At 41.4% G+C, this 19544-nt stretch overlaps 1 protein-coding gene across 2 annotated transcripts; it reads left to right on the top strand.

Moving 5' to 3' along the window:
* The first annotated feature begins 2473 nt into the window (after positions 1-2473).
* Positions 2474-8765, top strand: tusc2b (tumor suppressor 2, mitochondrial calcium regulator b). Of its 2 annotated transcripts, none has more exons than XM_084316022.1 (4): positions 2474-2647; positions 4622-4864; positions 6229-6349; positions 7665-8765. In XM_084316022.1, the coding sequence occupies exons 2-4, from the start codon at positions 4713-4715 to the stop codon at positions 7728-7730; spliced, it is 339 nt and encodes a 112-aa protein (XP_084172148.1). In that variant the 5' UTR covers positions 2474-2647; positions 4622-4712; the 3' UTR covers positions 7731-8765. The 2 variants fall into 2 exon arrangements, with proteins under 2 accessions (XP_084172148.1, XP_084172149.1); XM_084316023.1 differs by having other exon boundaries at positions 2474-2651.
* The last annotated feature ends 10779 nt before the right edge of the window (positions 8766-19544 follow it).

The raw sequence follows: 19544 nt of genomic DNA, 5'->3' as shown, positions 1-19544 counted from the left end.
TAGCCTAAGGAAGAATTTTGGATATAGGACTGCCACATATTTGTCCGATGGCACTGTTCTGGTCATGTGTTCTGCTCGTGGTGCCGGGTGTTGGTCTCCTTTCTCTTCTCGGTGGAGGCACATGCCATCTCGGGACCAGATACCATCCAGCATCACGTTCATAAGACGCGCTGAGCCATCCAGTGCCATTCCTGGAAACTGTCCAGAACGACAACAAGACTGAGCTGTTATTACCACAGCCCTTGACACTGACAAACAAATCATCAGCACCCATCATGCTGAAGTCCTCTATGTTCAGCCCCGAGATATAATATCAGGTCTTGCACCATGCACACACGAAGACATGCTGTGAAGGAAGGGTCTACCAAGGTGTCAATACGCACAGTTGACATGGATGTGCTAGTACTGGCAGTGACAGCAGCCCAACGCCTCAACATCACTGAGTTGTGGGTTGCCTTTGGAACTGAGAAGAGTTTTCGGCATTTAGCAGCTCATGAGATGGCGAGGCTAGGTCCAGACTCCAGAGCGATGCATAACCTTACCATTGTTAACGCTTTTATACAAGTCAGGAGGAGGGGTACACAGGGTTCCCACAGACATTGCAAAATGAAATTAAAGGACTCCAAGTACTTTTCCATGCACTATTTTTCATTTTAAAAGGGCATTTATAAGGATACAATTCACTTTTAAATGCGTTTTTCGGATCCAATATTTATGGATTTCCGACAATTAACTTAGTTACACTTGCTAACTAAAAATGCAATTTCTTGATTCAGAACAATTTGATCATGGATGAACAAAACTTTCAATGCGAATGGTTGATTTGAATTCCAAGGACTTTTTAAGCACCTTGTTAAAAAATGGGCTGTTTTAAATTTATTTAGTCAAAAATCAAGCACTTTAAGTACTTCAAGGACCTTGTGCGAACCCTGGGTACACCTCTGGCAGCTAGTGGCTTTGTTCTGCTCTTCACTCAGAAAGGTAGAACAATTGATGGACTCCCTCCAACACAAGCAACACTGATTCAACACACAGTGAGCTGCCTACCAAGCTGGTCACTGCTGGGGACAGATGATGGTTGCAGCCCCAGAACTCCCAGGTAGCTGGGAAGTGCACTGGACCACACTACCAGAAGAGAACCAGGTGGATGGGAAGTTCACTGGACCCACACTACCAGAACCAGGTGGATGGGAAGTTCACTGGACCCACACTACCAGAACCAGGTGGATGGGAAGTTCACTGGACCACACTACCAGAACCAGGTGGATGGGAAGTGCACTGGACCACACTACCAGAAGATAACCAGGTGGATGGGAAGTTCACTGGACCCACACTACCAGAACCAGGTGGATGGGAAGTTCACTGGACCCACACTACCAGAGAGAACTAGGCTTTGCATTTAATTGAAAACCTAATTAATTTATAAAATGTTTTATTTGTAGTCACATTTATCTTGTGAACTATGTACTTACTAAACTACCAAGTATTATTGTATCATTGTACTCTCACATATCACAGTTCGAAAACATGTATAAATATTAAATATGTTGATGGTTTTATAATGATTTTGTTAGGTAGCTGCTAGCGAGTTGTAAATATTACCACTGCATTTCTCATCCTTGAAAATGTAGGACTAGCCACCAGAATCAAGTTGCTAGGTGGTCTAGAACCTGATCGAGCTACTGGTAAAATAACAACCAGTGGCCCTATAGCCAAACATCTTCCTTGGGGTATTAATTGATTGATTGATTGATTGATTGATTGATTGATTGAACATTTTATTAACAGATTGCAGAATGGGTACAATACAGTACGGCTCAATACACACAATTGTTAAGGGGATGCAGACCAGAGAAAGACTTTCATCTTGTTTACATCAGGGTCCGCCATTTTCAATTCATGATAACATTTATGACATACACGACATACAGTTACATCCAGACATTTATGACATATACAAGATATACAAATATACAGTACTGTTTATTTACAGAGCGTTTCTAAAAGAGAATATACATTTGAGGGGGAGGAAACTGTACATTGGGTATGTGTGCCAGAGTTCATGCTTGTAAAAGGCACAATTCCCTCAAATATTTCACATATCTGCTGGCCTAAATGTGGGAAAAACTATTTTACAGATAAAGAAAAGTGTACCTCACCTAATAGAAAATCCGTGACAGTCCTAGACAAAGAAAATAATCAGTAGCTTATTATTAGATCAAATTCATGTACACTATGAATTGAAAATGGGGGACCCTGATGTAAACAAGACAAACGTCTTTCTCTGGTCTGCATCCCCTTTTAACAATTGTGTGTATTGAGCCGTACTGTATTGGACCCATTCTGCAATCTGTTAAATAAAGTTTTCATTCATTATATTATAGCTATTGGTTCGGTTCACATTTAGTCCTGTTGGTGGCGGTAATGCATTTAAATAGTTTGCCAACCCGCATAAGTAATAAAGAAGAAGAAGCGTGCAGCTGACATCTCTGGCGTAGCTACGTGGATTTCAGTTGAGCTGTTTGTGTTTTCCTAAAGTCATCCGTGTCAATTAGCAAGCCGCCTAGCTAGATACCGGTCCCAAATCGGACATAATCAAAGAATAGACTACAGTCCATACGAACAACTGACATCAAATCGAAACTCTGTATGTATGTTTCTTCCATGCTCCACGCACGAGGCATTCAAGTCGGCTAACGTTAGCTAGCATGCTTAGCTAGCTGGTCAGAAATAGTTTTTACTAACCGTAGGCTAGCTATAGATCCAGTTGTCGCCTATTCGATGGCAACATGCTGGCTAACATTAACAGTATTTCCTTTAACCATCGGGGTTGGTAGGCAAGTGTGTGATATTTCCGAAAGAGATTAAACATTTGTTTTAGGACCATGAACCAGGCCTAACATTTACCTTCCCTTCGCTGACTAGCTAGCTATTAGCTAACACTCACTGACCTGACACGGTAACACAACGGAGTCGTAGGTCATCACGCCCGGCTGGCTTTCTGCTTTGATTGATTGATTGAAAAGTTTATTAACAGATTGCAGAATGGGTACAGTACAGTACGGCTCAATACATACAATTGTTAAGGGGATGCAGACCAGAGAGAGACTTTCGTCTTGTCTACTTTCATTGTTTACATCAGGGTCCCCCATTTTCAATTCATCATAACATATGACATACAGATAGACAGTACTGCTACATCTATACATTTATGACATCAGATTTGCAAATACAGTACTGTTTGTGATACAAAAGTGTCCAGAAAAAGAGTGTATATACATTTGACGTAGAAACTGTACATTGGAGGAGGTTGGGTGGGGTTTGGTGGGTGGGGGCTGTACATTGGAGGTGGGGGGGGAAACACATTGTACACTGTACATTGGAATACTGACAGGCGTGACAGCCATACTTGGTCATTTACTGTACAACTAGGTTAGGACATTTGCTTCATCCCTGGTTGTTTAGAAAGTAACGTTAGATTCAGCTCATCAAATCTACACACTCAAAGAATTGTTCAACCAGAGAGACAGTCTACTACAGGCTTTGGTTGAACCACTTAGTTTGGGACTTGGCTCGAAAACCATAACGTTACCAAAACCCAAAAAAAAGCGAACACCGGTAGTTGCGGCAGGTGGGTCCAATGTACAGTTTCTACGTCAAATGTATATACTCCCTTTTCTTGACTCCTTCTGTATCACAAACAGTACTGTATTTGCAAATCTGGTATGTCATAAATGTATAGATGTAGCAGTACTGACTATCTGTATGTCATGTATGTCATATGTCTATATGAATTGAAAATGGGGGACCCTGATGGAAACAAGACAAACGTCTTTCTCAGGTCTGCATCCCCTTAACAATTGTATGTATTGAGCCGTACTGTATTGTACCCATTCTGCAATCTGTTAAATAAAGTTTTCATTCATTCATTCATGGGTCATCGTCAGAATAGAGTCTCTTTGTTGCTTGGGGTTCAAACATACAGCAGATTCATACAATACGATTTATAGACGAATTGATTGTATCCACAAATCTATAACAGTTGTTTCCCAAATGCAACCGTTTCGATCTAGTGTACTGTTTACCAGAAATGTGCTCATAATTTTTCAGGAAGTAATTAATTTAGCATGAGGAAAATCGACTAAGACCAAACGGCGATTATGAGGAGGCATCCCTAGGTTGGACTGTAGCTTATTTCCCTTTTGCAGTAAAATGTAGTCAATGTTGAATGTTTATTGTCGAGTTGAAACTGTGCTTGTTCGGTTGGTTGGTTGATTGGTTTATTTGTGTGCAAGTGCCTGCATGCGTTTGTTCGCTAGGTTGCTAACTTGGTCACAGACACAACTGTCAAGCTGCAACAAGCACACTTGGTTATTTAATATACCATAAGTAACCACAGGACGGTATTATTCATTGTTTTGCCCGTCAGCGGTAGGGCTTAACAACCATGACTCACACCAATCTCTGTTAACTGTGGAGAGAATACTTGCAAGCAGGATAGATTAGATAGCAGACATCATGTGACTGTTAGAGAAAGGGATTGATTTCCAGTCTCTGCAGAGTGCTTTTCAAAGTCTGGAACCACTGGCTCAACCTCCTTCCACTGTGTGTCTTCTCCTAGGTGTCCTATGCTGGAGTCCTTTCCTCACCACGTCCAGCTAGAACACCACTGGGAGTGCTGTGACTGAGAAAATAATGTCCTACAGCTGAAGATGGGAGGCAGTGGCTCCAAATCTAAAGGATTTTGGCCTTTTTCCGGCTCGGTTAGCGCAGACGATCCAATCATCCAAGAAGTAAATGAGCAGTCGTTGACGAGACTTCGAAGTTTCCGAAATGCTACGCCATTTGTGTTTACCAGACGGAGGTAAATATAGCATTGGCAGTTATGTAGGCTATGACGCATGTAGCTCAACGTTTCACAAGGGATTGTATTGCATCAGCTTTATTCATAGTATTCTCTTGACGTGTTTTGACAAACGATATGGCACGATGCCACCGCTCACTGGCCGTGGTTGTCATTTAATTATGATCACCTGCGGGTTGATTGCAATCACCTGTTTGCAACCAAGATGACATTGTTGAGAATTTAATTTATTATTATATAAATATATATATTTTTTCTTCTTCCCATAACAAATTGACACACAGACCACTGCACTTCCCACTTCCGAACATTCCAACGCGGCTCCCCAGCCTTCAGACTCCCTTGGCAATCTGCGCATGAGCTGGTTGGGGAGTAGGTGCGAAAAAGTGACTAGCTCGGCCGATAAAGTGCAGATTGCCTTGGGGTTGGTCCCTCCATGTTCAGGAGACTCGGCCGTATAAAAAAAGTACATTGGATCATCTCTCCAGCACCCCCACAGCTGTAGCTACAACCACTTACGTCAGCATTCATACATTTTCATACATGAGCTCAGAATACCTGAAGTGTTGCGGTGGTCTATTCCTCTGGAACACTTTGAGAAGTGGAGGTTTATTCTCGGATGTACTAAATGTTCTGGAACGTTGCATTGATTTTGGGGTTTCTGCCTCATCACTCAAGCAGTAGATCGTTGTCGGATCAATCCTGGAACTCCTCGAATAGTTTCATGCAGGCGCTGCGCATTATGGCCTTAAGGTACTACATACCGTAACGATAGTGTTACAAGTTAGTTTGAGTTGCCATGCAAAGTCTTGTAAAAATATATATATATATATATATTTAAAAAAAATAAGTCTTTTTGCATATTTTGTTAATCGAAGTGGAAAAGAATTTGCCTGACAAAACAGAGATCCTTCTTCATTTCCTTTTGGAATTAACAATGTTTAGTGTCTAAAAGTTACTTAGTGAGATCAAGTAAGTTTTGTTTTATTTGTCACATAAGGTACATGTACATTATAGTAGATTGTGCTTCATACAGTAAAGGAGTAAAAGACCAAACACAAAATATACAAAACTAAAATGTACAAAATGCTCAAATTAGGTAGAAGAGGTAACTTAATGCAAATTTGTAAGAATAAATAAATCAAATATGGTGTAATGTTTTTAAAAAGTGTCTAAAGTGAATGAATGTTTAAGTGAGTGGATGTTTGTGTGCAGTGACTGTAGAGCGGATGAGTTAATGTTACAGTGAGTCCACACTGAGCAGCCTGATGGCTTGGGGGTAGAGGCTACAGGTTGGTATGCAGGCCGGAGCCTCTGTTCCACACAAGTGACTAGTCTCTTCTCTGTCTCTTCTCCGTCTCCAGCTCGCTGTACTTGGATGAGGACGGAGACTTGGCCCACGAGTTCTACGAAGAGACGGTTGTGACGAAGAACGGCCGTAAAAGGGCCAAGCTGAAGAGGATTCAGAAGAACCTAATGCCTCAGGTGCACAGACATTTTAAAGGAACTGTTTGTTTTAAAAGCCTTATCTTGATTTTTGTCGTTACAATCTATCCGAACGGCATAGTGTTTTGTATCTTGAGGTAGTGGAAATTGTTAGCGATGCTACCAGAAGTCAATGGGTGTAATAGAATGTCAGATGTGGCAACTTGGAAACAACTTTTGACAATATGGTTATAACTAGGTTTGCTCGATTATAGCAAAAATCATAATCACGATAATTTATTTAATATTGATCATGATTATTAATCATTATATTATTATGATTATTAATAGATTTGAGATTGATATGACGACGACTGAATTTGTTTGACTTTTCTTCTCGACAAAAAAGGCTGCCTTTCTGTCATCTTTACAAAGATGTTCCAAAATAACTGGTGAAACGCGCCGTGGCTCCCTCCTCCTTCTCGACACGATGCTGAAACTACTGTTTGAGCTTGAGGGGCGGCATGCGGCACAATAGTTTTATCTTTATTATCTTGTTTTATGGCCGTGGGAAATCGAATCGGAACTTTATTAATTGCCCAGTCCTATGATTAACTACCGTATTAGCCCGGATATAAGACAACCGTGACTTTTTCACTATGGTTAACTACCCTATAGTTGTTTTCTAGCAGTCTAAAAAGAAATCAGCATATTAAGAAATAATAACCCCAACATTCTAGAAAAGAAAAACTACATGAGTGGAAATAGCAGCACTGCAAAGAAAATATAGAGATGCAACACTTTTGGCTCGGGTAATTTTTTTTAATTTAATTTATATTTGGCCTTATGAGGCTGGTACCATCATGTTCTATGATGCTCTGATGAACGAACTATGCCAGAACACGTTAGCTTGATGTAGCCAAATAAAAACACTGCTATTTCCACTCACCTAGTGTTTTTGTTTCTACAAAGTATGAAGTGTAAGCTGAGCAGCCAAGGAGGTGACTAGAGGAAGCACACCTGCTAGGACTGTTACGGATCCTAGTTGATCTGTACGGGTCACCACGCATGTGAACCGTAGATGGAATTGCAAAATGTCACCATCGTAGTGAGCTGTGTCGCATTATGTTCTCCAGCATGGTTAAAGTCTGCCGTTTCGTTGCATTGGATTTAGTTTAGACTATAATAGAGATGGATGCTAAACGTGGGCCTCACACAGATCATTTAAATTCTGATAATGTTTGTCTGTTTGATAAATGTCAGTTTCTTCTCATTCTCACCTTCCTACAGGGAATTATAAAGCCGTTTCTTCTAATTCTCACCTTCCTACATGGAATTATAAAGCTGTTTATTCTCATTCTCGTCTTCTCTTCAGGGAACTATAAAGCTGGAATACCCGTGCATCCATGTGGATTTTCCCGTTGTTCTCTGTGAAGTCTGATTTGAAGTCTGAGAAGCATTTCTCAAAACTAGCCACTGTGTCAACTCCGTCCCCCGCTCCACCCCACCCCTTCAGATTCCCCCTTCAACGACAAGCTGGAAGCCTCTGAGCCTCTTTCCAAAAACACAATGGTCTCTTTGAAGATATTCAACGCCCTCCCACGGACATTCGTGTCACAATGCGTATCGAACCTCTGCATGTGAACTCAGTTTGTGGTTTGTGTGTAGTGTGGCACAGAAGTAAAGGAGTCACAAATGGGAATGACCTCTTGACAAACATCGAAAGACTAAGGACATTAACATGTTTCCCATTGGACAATATCTAGTCGGTTTACAGTCCAGGGCCTGTGTGCGAGTTTGTGCATGTTTATGGACATGGGATGAATTGTGTCAAAAGAGTGTACCCTTGACTTGCATTACAACGGACTTGTCTTTTGGTGGTGCTCAACGAACTCTAGGAGTTGAAGGCGAATGTATGGAGCTCTTGTGTCACCATAGGGTATAGAGTAGGGTGGTGCTGTATCCTTAAGTCATGGCCTAAAGAGCGGATACCCATTGATACTAAGCATTGAGAGGAACCGTATCCACTGTTTAAATTTTATTTTGTATTATTATTTATTATTATAATTTCTTTTCAGTCTTAAGTCCTTCAGGAGTAAACAATTTGGTCTCCTGACCTGATCAGGGCCATATATATCCTGGGGTTTTTAAGCAGGTTGAAATGCACATGTTATGTGTACGTAATATACCCTCTTGGCTTTGCTTTAATATCCGTCACGCATGAAGCTGGATCTGCTCATCGCCGGTAATGTATCCTGTGGAGTTGACAATCAGTGGCCAATGACAACGTGAAGTGGTTTAAAGTGAGTCTGTGACGTCTAATAGACTGGCCTGTGTTACGGCCCTCAGCCACATGTACAGACAGTAGCAAGAGATCCTGTGTTTCTTTTTGCTGCTTCGAAACACTATATTTCACTTTTAATTTATTGTAATTGTAAACATTTGCATTTTTTTTTATTACATCTAAAAATGTCAATCTGTCCTGGTCTCTCTTTTTGTTTATAAACATGTGAATTATCTTCATAGGGAAACTATAAAGACATTAGCTAGCTAACGTTAAGCCACAAAAGGTCATGTCGGCCAGTAGGGTTACAAGATTCCCGGGAATAATCCACAGACCTTGTTGCGAGCAGTTTCATGTAGAAACAATTTTTCAACCGAAGTACACTCCCATTAATTACTATGGGGGATGTAGGTCAGTAGAAAATAGTTCCTATGTGAAACTGCTCAGAACAAGGTATGTGGATTATCTTGAGAAACCGGGTCATGATTTCTGGAAAGAGACATTGGGCCTCATGCATGAAGCGATATAAGAACAGATTTCGTTCTTAACTAGCATTTCCTCTTACTTTGTTCTTACCTGGGATTCAGCAACGTTTTCTTATTGTTGCTTTTGTCTCAGGCAAGAACAAATTATAAGAGTGGTCGAGAGCACTCTTACCGAAATAAGAAACTCTTAGCCAAAAATAAAATAAAAAGGCATACCATTGGTTAATTGCCCCCAAATACGACTTTAAAAATACAGAACTTTTCAATAATAATAATAATAATAATAATAATTATAACTTATTGCGTGCATTCTGTCTGAAATGGATGATATATTACTGTTAGAACAGTTATGCTCTGGCCGCCCAGGCCATTGATTGATTGAAGATTTTATTAACAGATTGCAGAATGGGTACAATACAGCTCAATACACACAATTGTTAAGGGGATGCAGACCAGAGAAAGACTTTTGTCTTGTTTACATCAGGGTCCCCCATTTTCAATTCATAATGACATTTATGACACACAACATACAGATATATATCATGACATTTATGACATGACATACAGATATGCAGTACTTTATACGTAGCATAGAACGCATATTTAGAGATCGTCTATATCAGTGGTTCCCAAACTTCTGTTTTATGCTGACCACTAGATTGTTATCAAGAAAATTTGTGGACCACCTCGTATGCAAACAGTAAAACATAAATAAATAAACAACTGACTTAAACCCAGTAATAGACCCTCTTCTTGGACCAAGTAAGGTTTCGTCAATAATCCAATGTACAGTTACCCCCACCCCGCCTACCCATCCCCCCACCCAACCACCTCCAATGTACAGTTCCCCAACCCCCCCCCCACCTATTTTTTTAAACTTTTTGTATCACAAACTACTGTATTTGTAAATCTGGTATGTCATAAATGTATAGATGTAGCAGTACTGTCTATTTGTATGTCATGTTATGATGATTTGAAAATGGGGGACCCTGATGTAAACAAGACGAAAGTCTTTCTCTGGTCAGTGGTCTGCATCCCCTTAACAATTGTGTATTTAAGCATTACATCACACGCAGGAGTGGTTTGTGACCAATAAACCATGCCTAGGGGTGGTTGTTAGGCCCGAGGCGCAGCCGAGGGTCGTTAGACCCCCCTAGGCATGGTTTATTGGTCACAAATCACGACTGCACGTGGTGTAAAGCTTTTATACAACTGCCAGATTCATCCAACCTTATTTCTATACAATAAACACACATTAATCGAAGATTTATTGAAAAAACCATCCGCCAGAAAAAGTAGTTACCACAACTCCATGTGGAAGCAGCTTGAAGTGCATCCAACCAAACTAACACATCCAACTGTGTATTATTGGAATGATTGAGAGAAGTTGCCTCATGTGGAAGCAGCTTGAAGTGCATCCAACCAACTAACACATCCAACTGTGTATTATTGGAATGATTGATTGAAAATTTTATTACCAGATGCAGAATGGGTACAATACAGTACGGCTCAATACACACAATTGTTAAGGGAATGCATAGGAAAAAAACGTTTTCTTCGCCCTATTTTTTTATTTATTTCTTTTAGCCTAAACTTAACCAGTTGGAAACCAGGGGTACAGTAATAAAATTAGCAATCAACCAATCAATCAATTCAATAGACCATGCTCACTTAAAACAGCGCTGCTTCTCTCTCAGTCTGACTCCCCCGCTGTTGCAGACAGGAGTGTGTGTGTGCGTGTGTGTGTGTGTGTGTGTGTGTCACAGTGTGTGTGTGCGTGTGTGTGTGTATGTGTGTGTGTGTGTGTGTGTGTGTATGTGTGTGTGTGTGTTTGTGGGTACGCCAGCGTCGGACAGTGAGAGAGAACGCTGCAGTCAGTAGCAAGAAGGAAGTAGAAATTTAAATCAATCAATTAATCTATCAATCAAACCGCGATTTTTCTTTTGTTCTAGATTGCCTCAAGACCCATCAATTACATCATCCAACATTGTTTAAAGGGCTAACACATTCCCCTTGACAGAATCGCTTCATATTTAGTCGTTTAGTCGCCATTAACATATCCATTTGTAAATATTATTGGCCACCTTCTTGTGATCCGGCGGAGTGATGTGATGTGGGTCGGTTGTGGGCGGGTCCTGGGCCAGCAGCGTGGATTGTTGCCAATAAAGACGTGTAAAATGACTGTTTCAGCCAATCAGAATCGAGAAATTTGCATGCCGTTGTATAATGAGCCGTACTGTATTGTACCCATTCTGCAATCTGTTAATAAAATGTTCAATCATTGACATTTTACTTTATATCAAAAACCCGTTAGAATCAATTCCAAACATAATGATGGATTTAAGAAATTACGGCGAACTGTCGGGTTATAAGATAAATGAGACCAAATCAGAAGCCATGATGATAGTGGGAACATGGCCAACACATCTGAATAGTATAGCATCCTTCCATTGGGCTAGAGACGGATTCAGGTATTTAGGAATCATTTTGACTCCCAGCAGCAATCAGTTATATCAAGCAAACTACGAAAAGTTGATTGTACAAATCAAATCAGACATGGCCAGATGGGACATTTTACCTCTCTCCCTAGTGGGAAGAATAGAATCAATTCGAATGAATGTGCTACCTAGACTTATTTTTCTCTTCCAGTCTCTACCTATACCAATACCTGCCACTACCTTTAAAATGTTAGATAAACTCCTATCCAAATTTATCTGGCAGAGGAAAAAACCTAGAGTAAGGCTTAAAACACTATGTTTGCCAAAGAACAAGGGTGGTCTTGGTCTACCAAACCTAAGAAACTACTACTGGGCAGCTCAATTACGCATACTTGTGCATTGGATACAAAAGGACCTAGATTCAGGATGGGTACAGATTGAGCAAAACTCAATTCCAAAGACCCCTCTCAGATCCATAATATTCCTGGGGAAAGCATACTGGAAAAAAATTAAGATTGGTAACAAATGGATTACAAATACATTAAAGGTATGGGAAAGTGTAAGGAAAAAGGGGGGAGGTCCACGATCAATATCTAGGGCCATGCCAATAGCAGACAATACAGAATTCCGACCAGCTATGGAGGATGGGGGTTTTAAAAAATGGGCGGATTTGGGCCTGGTTACTATCAATCAATTAATGGAAGGAGACTGTTTTAAATCGTTTGCACAGCTACAGCAATGTTTTGATCTACCTTCGAAAGACATGTTTAGATACTTTCAAATAAGACACTATGTAATGACTCACAGTGAGTGGGAAGCAATTAAGAGACCACCAACAAATGTGGAGCGGTACTTTATTAACACAATAGAAAAAAACTTGATGGAAAGAAAGCAGATATCCAATATTTACAACATGTTACAACTAGACGATCCAGGAGACACCACCTATATTAAAGAAAAATGGGAGTTGGAAGCTAATGTGATCATAGAAAATGAAGAATGGGAGGACAGCCATTCAAGCAATCATAAAATCACAAACAGTCCAAAGTGGAAGGAGTTTGACTGGAAGGTCAAGGTCAGGTACTTTAGGACTCCTCAAGTTCTCTCCGGATTTGCTGGTGGGTCCTCACCACTATGTTGGAGAGGATGTGGATTGATCGGAGATCATACACATATTTTCTGGGACTGTCCAAGGGTGCAGACATTTTGGATGAATATCAAAAATGAGATTAAAACCATTCTAGATCTTGACTTACCTCTGAATCCATCGTACTATATCTTGGGATGTATACCGAAAGGCACATACTATGGAGATACGTTATACATCTTGAGAGTGATACTGTTAATAGCAAGGAAAATGATAACTATGGCATGGCTACAAAATCAACCACCGTCAATCAAACAATGGACCAAGAGACTGAGACAGATGTATACAATGGAAGAAATGACTGCACAATTGCAACTGAAAAAAGATATGTTTATGCAGAGATGGTCACATGTAACCTTGTACCTGGAGATACACTAGCATGAGTCTGACGCCCTCTCTCTCTTTTTTTTCTTTTTTTGTTGTTCTTTTTTCTTTTTTTTTTTCTTTTGCTAAATTTATTTTTCTATTTATTTTTTCGTTTCTTATCCTACAAAAAATCAAAAAAAAAATTGTAAAAATCCCTCCCCAATGGGTTGTTTAAGAGGCGTACTCGGATTATACAGCTTATTTTGATTATGCTGAATACTTTGAAAACAAATTGAATAAGAGGGAAGAGCCTGAGTAACAAATGTCATTGAATATGTGAATCAAGTATATTATACTGTATGATTATTGCAATGTGATGTTCATTATGACACAAAATAAAAGAAAGTTCAAAAAAAAAAAATGTTCAATCAATCAATCAAGACCCGCGTCGCAGGCGCTGCATTCCGTTCTCAGAATGGATTTGAGAGGGATGTGTCAGTCATCAGCAGGCTATATATGCGGAGATATTCAGACTAGATCTATTTGCAGAGCCAGATGAGATGAGGCAACCTGTGCGATTGGCTCTTGACAACGCACAGTCGTTCAGTATATTATTGACAAAGCCTACAGTACTTTGCTGGAACGAGTTCATTTTTCATGTACTGTAAACTGTATACAGTATGTGTGTATGCGCGCACTGCGGGAGGTGGCCAGAAGCGCGCAACTAGCCAACTACTATTATATTACTACTATATTAATAGTCTATTCCACTATATAGCTATAGGTGCTGTATGATGACAATACATTTGATTCCTATCTAATTTTGATCCAGCGCTTGAATACGGCCGGGGGATCCGACGCAGACCCACGGCTCTCGTATTATAATGAGCCCGTGAGGCGTGTCTCTGTATGCAAATGACTTGTGTGAGAACGCGCATCCAGTTTATAATGAGTGGGATTCAAAATCATTCACCAAAGAACAGATTTGGACTTTAAGAATGGCTTGATGAATGTGGCGGTGGCTTTTCTTATTGTTCTCTTAACAGACAGGTAAGCCAAGAATATAAGAAAAATAATAAGAGTATAACAATAAGAAAAGCCACCGCCACATTCATCAAGCCGTTCTTTTTTTTTTATCCACTTTTTTTTCTCCTTATTTTTCTCATCCCAATTTCGTGTAGCCAATTCTCCCCTCCCCTGTGTTGAACGATGCTCGACTATGCCCCCCACTGGTCGGTTGTAGGGAGGATAGAAGCCCTGCATCATGCGCTCCCTCCGGCACACGAGGAGGCAGCCTGTCACATCTTTTCACCTGCCAGCGCGGACTCTCATTGGCGAGGTGTAACGCATGGGAGGCTCACACTACCCTCGCCACTTCCTGTCTCTGCTGTGCAGGTGTCCCCCAACCGACCTGTAGGGGTCGCTGTCCACAACGTCCAATCCCCACCCATCGACTTCCACCCGCTGACTCTGCCAAATGAGCCAGTATGACGGCCGGCCCAAGCCGAAGGCAATGCTGACACCGGGATTCGAGACCAGAGTCTCTTGCATTGGTGACGAGCGCAATTTCCGCTACGCCACCCAGCCGCCGAAGCCGTTCTTAACGTCGAAATCTGTGCTTACCCAGGAGATTTGCATGATGATTCCCACTCATTCTTAAACTCAAAAGCGTTTGCATACAGACACGCCCACAATCTCCTTATAAGGTGAATGAGGCGTGTGTAAAACAGCCGTGGTTCGGCATCTGATCCCTATCTGATATATTCAACAGGAAGCGATTTGCGACTGATCTCAAAATGACACACGTCTCACGACTTGCGACTCAGTGCTGTGCATGTATGTGGGTCGCTCATCGCATGTGTGTGTGTTAATCTGATGACAAATAAAGACTTATACTTGTACTTATATTACGTACTGTATAGTGCGAAATAAATCATTCCAGCAAAGTAGGCTTTGTCAATACTGAACGACTGGCTGCGCGCTTGATCGCGCAGTATACTGACAATCTGGGTTTATAAAGTCATATTTGGGGGTACTGTATTTGGGGGCAATTGACCAATGTTTTGCTTTCAACCCATGAACTTCCTCTCTCACCATTTTATATATATTCTTTTATTTTATCTACCAAAACTATTGTATTATATTGTTTGTTTTGTAAAGTGTCTGAGAATTAGGAAAAGCGCTATATAAATCTTATGTATTATTATTATAGGCTTTTTTTTTTTTTTTTTTAATGTTTCTCATCTGGGTAAGAGTTTCTTATCTGGGTAAGTGCTCTCGACCACTCTTAGAATTTGGTCTTGCCTGAGAGAAAAGCAACAATAAGAAAACATTGCTGAATCCCAGGTAAGAACAAAATAAGAGGAAATGCTAGTTAAGAACGAAATATGTTCTTATATCGCTTCATGAATGAGGCCCATTGCTTTTGAGTTTTTCAAATGTATTTGTTGGTGCTTTGAGCGCCACAAGCAAATGCCATGCAGCTCCATTTGTATTGGAGTGATGGCAGATACAGTCTGGTCCATAAATATTTGGACATCAACATTTTAATAATTTTGGGTACACCACCACAGTGGATTTGAAATGAAACCAGATGTGCTACTTTCAGCTATAATTTGAGGGTATTTACATCCAAATCACGTGTCACAATTTCTATATGTGCCTCTCTCTTTTTAAGGGACCTAAAGTAAGTGGACAATTGGCTGCTTGGCTGTACCATGGTCAGGTGTGTGTTATACCCTCATTGTTTAATTTACAAGGAGCAGATAATAATAATAATTCTATTTTCACGGCACCCAAGGTGACCTTACAGATCATAGAAAAAAAACATAGCAAGGCAGTTAAAAGTCCAGGTTAAAAATAAAACAAATAAACAAAAACAGTGAAGTTAAAATAAACAAACAGCAGGGGGTATAGTGAATATGCAAGTTTGAACAGATGGGTTTTCAGTTGTGATTTGAATGATGATAGTGAGTCAGACTGTTGGATATGTGGGGGCAGGAAGTTCCAGAGTCTGGGAGCCGAGCAGCTGAAAGCTTGGGCACCCATGGTGCTGAAAGGGACAGTTCCAATAGAGCAAAGCATAAGCTATAACATAACATAAGATAAGATAAGATATTCCTTTATTGATCCCCTTGGGGAAATTCAGACATCATAGCAGCATGGGGGGGGGGGGGTACAGGTAGTAAAACAACACAGTATACAGGTAGTAAAAAACAACACAGGCAGTGTAAACAATTTGATCAATATGGTCAATATAATTTACTATCTGACTAGCTGAGGAATATTCACATTATTCACAGTGTCACATAAGGTGCAGTATGCATGAGGTAGTGTTATAATTTACTATCTACTGAGTATACATTATTCACAGTATCACGGTATCCACTGAAATATACATTATTCACAGTATCACAGTATCCACATAGGGTGCAGTAAGCCTAAGGTAGTGTAGGTTGTCCTCCTTGGGTTCCTATAAGTCCCAGGTCAATGTCTGGTAGCAGTCGCTGTCGCTGCCCCCTGTTGTGGAGCCTGGAGGCTGCTAGTCGCTGCCCACTGTTGTGGAGCCTGATGGCCGCTGGTATGAAGGACTGTCCGAGGCGGTTAGTTGAGTGTCGGGGGGGAATGAGTCTGTGGCTGAACGAGCTTCTCATCTTGACTAGCTCGTCGTAGAGGGGGTGGTAGGGGTTCTCCATGATGGCAGCCAGCTTCCTTATCATCCCCCTCTCCCTATAACGAAATATAACAGAGCAGCGCCTTAAAAGATCTTTGAGATTTCTAAAAAAAAAACAGCCCTCGCCTTACTTTTGGGACTGTTGCATGAACTAAGTAATATCTCTAGTATACTCGTAGTACACTTTGCACCTCGCCTTACTTTCGGGTACACATGTAATCCTCGCCTTACTTTCGGAACGTACCTTTAAACCCAAGTATTCAGAGGAAAGAAAAAAAAAAAAAACAATACTATGCTCTAGTCTTAGACAACCCTTGGACCCAAAACCAGAACCACAAACAGCTCACCCAATCTCAAGCTCTTGCACGCATCCACACGGGTAATTTTGCCAGAGATGACAAAACAGACGGTCTCACAGGCGTCCCCTCTCTCCTTTATCTTTTTTTCTCTGAGGATTGAGGCAAGGAATGATATCGCTTCCCTGGAATGCTCATCGGCAATTCACAACCTTTTCGCCCGCTGTCTGGTCAGTCTCGACACCCCTTTTCTAACATCTCGTCGCCATATTGTGGTGGAAAATATTATAAGAGCAGGAAATTGAGCAGCAGTAAACAATTTCTGAGTCCAAAGCTGAATAACAATGATCATAGATTTATTCCCTCATATGGCCATACAAGGAAAATGCTCAGTTCATAATCAGAAAACAAATGTACACACAAATCAAATCAAATTTATTTATAAGGCCCGACAACACACGTTAATGTCCCCATGGGCCGTACAAGTCTTCTTTAAACAAGTCAAGAAGAAAACATAACAATAAGTCAAGAACAGAACAAGAACACCATAAGGTCCAACAAATTTAAAATAAATGCAAATAAATGAAAGAATGCAAGCACTCCCAGACATACCCCACGCGAAGGTAAGGAAAAACTCACTAAAACCTAACAATAGGGAAAAATGCTCCACAGGCAGTGTGGAGGAGAGAAACCTTAGAAGGGCCATTCAAGGGGGGATCTCCCTTCTTAGATGTCGTGATAGTAGTGTTGCAGACTAACAGTTGGTAAGCATGCACACAAGTGTGTAGTGAAACACAGATGAGTGCATGCAATAGCAACTGAACATTTTGAAAGATTAAAGATAGAGCTGATAGCGATAGCAACTGAACATTTTGAAAGATTGAAGATAGAGCTGACAGCGAATCTATTTGAGGCACAGGGGCGGCGCAAAGAGGGTCGCGTCCTCCCCGTCTTAATCACGGGACATTCAACACTCCGGTCATTGCTCAGGGACAGCCGGAGACAGGGAGATAGGGGGCGGCGCAGAGAGGGTCGCGAACTCCCCGGTTTGTTTGTTTGTACAGTGTCTCCTCCCCCCCCCTCAATGTACAGTTTTACTTGTTTATACAGTGTGCCCCCCCCCCCCCCCAACCACCTCCAATGTAAATTACCCAGTATGGTTGTCAATATCCCAATGTACCCAACCCCCCCACCCAACCTCCTCCAATGTACAGTTTCTACGTCAAATGTATATACTCCCTTTTCTTGACTCCTTCTGTATCACAAACGGTACTGTATTTGCAAATCTGGTATGTCATAAATGTATAGATGTAGCAGTACTGACTATCTGTATGTCATGTATGTCATATATGTACTGATGAATTGAAAATGGGGGACCCTGATGTAAACAAGACGAAAGTCTTTCTCTGGTCTGCATCCCCTTAACAATTGTGTGTATTGAGCTGTACTGTATTGTACCTATTCTGCAATCTGTTAATAAAGTTTTCAATCAATCAATCATCGCGGGACGTCCAGCACTCCGGTCACCACTACGAGACCTCCGGAGACAGGAGGGCACGCAGAGAGGGTCGCATCCTCCCGGCCTTCATCACGGGACGTCCGACACTCCGGTCAGCACTCCAGGACAGCAACTCACAGGGAGACGGGACAGGCGTTAGACAGCTCATGTGATTGTAGTGGGCGGACATAGCAATAGATACAAGTGGTAAGCATATATGTGAATAGAGTAGATATATGAAGTAAGCATATTATGTGAATAGAATAGAAGTACTTAACCCAGCAATGAAACCGCGTTGACACATCAGTTGACAGGACCACGGACAGACGACGGTAAGTAACTGATCCAAGACCTCGTGGTGCATGTAGAGCAGTCACTGCAATCTTGGCCAAGACCCCGAGACATCCATCACCTTAGTCAGCGCTAGGAGACGGGCACTCAGAGAGATGGGGGAGGGGGCGGGGAGGGGGCGGGGAGGAGTTGGAGAGTTCCCATGTTTGTGGTGCTGCAAAAAAGCAGACATGGGGGAAAATAAAATAAACGTCCTAACTAAACTAGACGGATTAATCTAAAGGTCAGTCCCCGACCAGGTGAGATCAGGGTAGGTTGAAGGAGAGAGAGAAAAGATGGGTCTTAAGCAGGGATTTAAAAGCTTCGACAGAGCAGGCGCCCCTGATGACAGCAGGTAATTTGTTCCACAGGTAGGGAGCGCGGTAGACAAAGGCTCTGTGGCCGGCGGATTTCTTTTTAACCCTAGGAATCGATAGAAGCCCTGCATTTTGTGAGCGCAGAGCACGAGCGGGCGAGTATCGGGAGATGAGATCGGATAGATAGAGCGGTGCAAGCCCATTTAACATTTTGTAGGTGAGGAGTAGCACTTTAAAGTCAGATCGGGCTTGAATAGGAAGCCAGTGTAGGGCGGACAAAACTGGTGTGATGTGATCAAATGTTCTAGTTCTAGTTAGTATCCGTGCAGCCGCATTTTGCACGAGTTGAAGATTTTTGATGCTTGAATTAGGTAGGCCTGAAAAAAGTGCATTACAGTAGTCCAGACGTGATGAGACAAAAGCATGAATCAGGGTTTCAGCATCAGCCAGAGTTAAAATGGGGCGAATTTTTGCGATATTA

The sequence above is a fragment of the Notolepis coatsorum genome (genome assembly GCF_963971535.1).
Source record: "Notolepis coatsorum genome assembly, chromosome: 6".
NCBI lineage: Eukaryota > Metazoa > Chordata > Actinopteri > Aulopiformes > Paralepididae > Notolepis > Notolepis coatsorum.
This window is presented reverse-complemented; position numbering and strand designations above follow the sequence as displayed.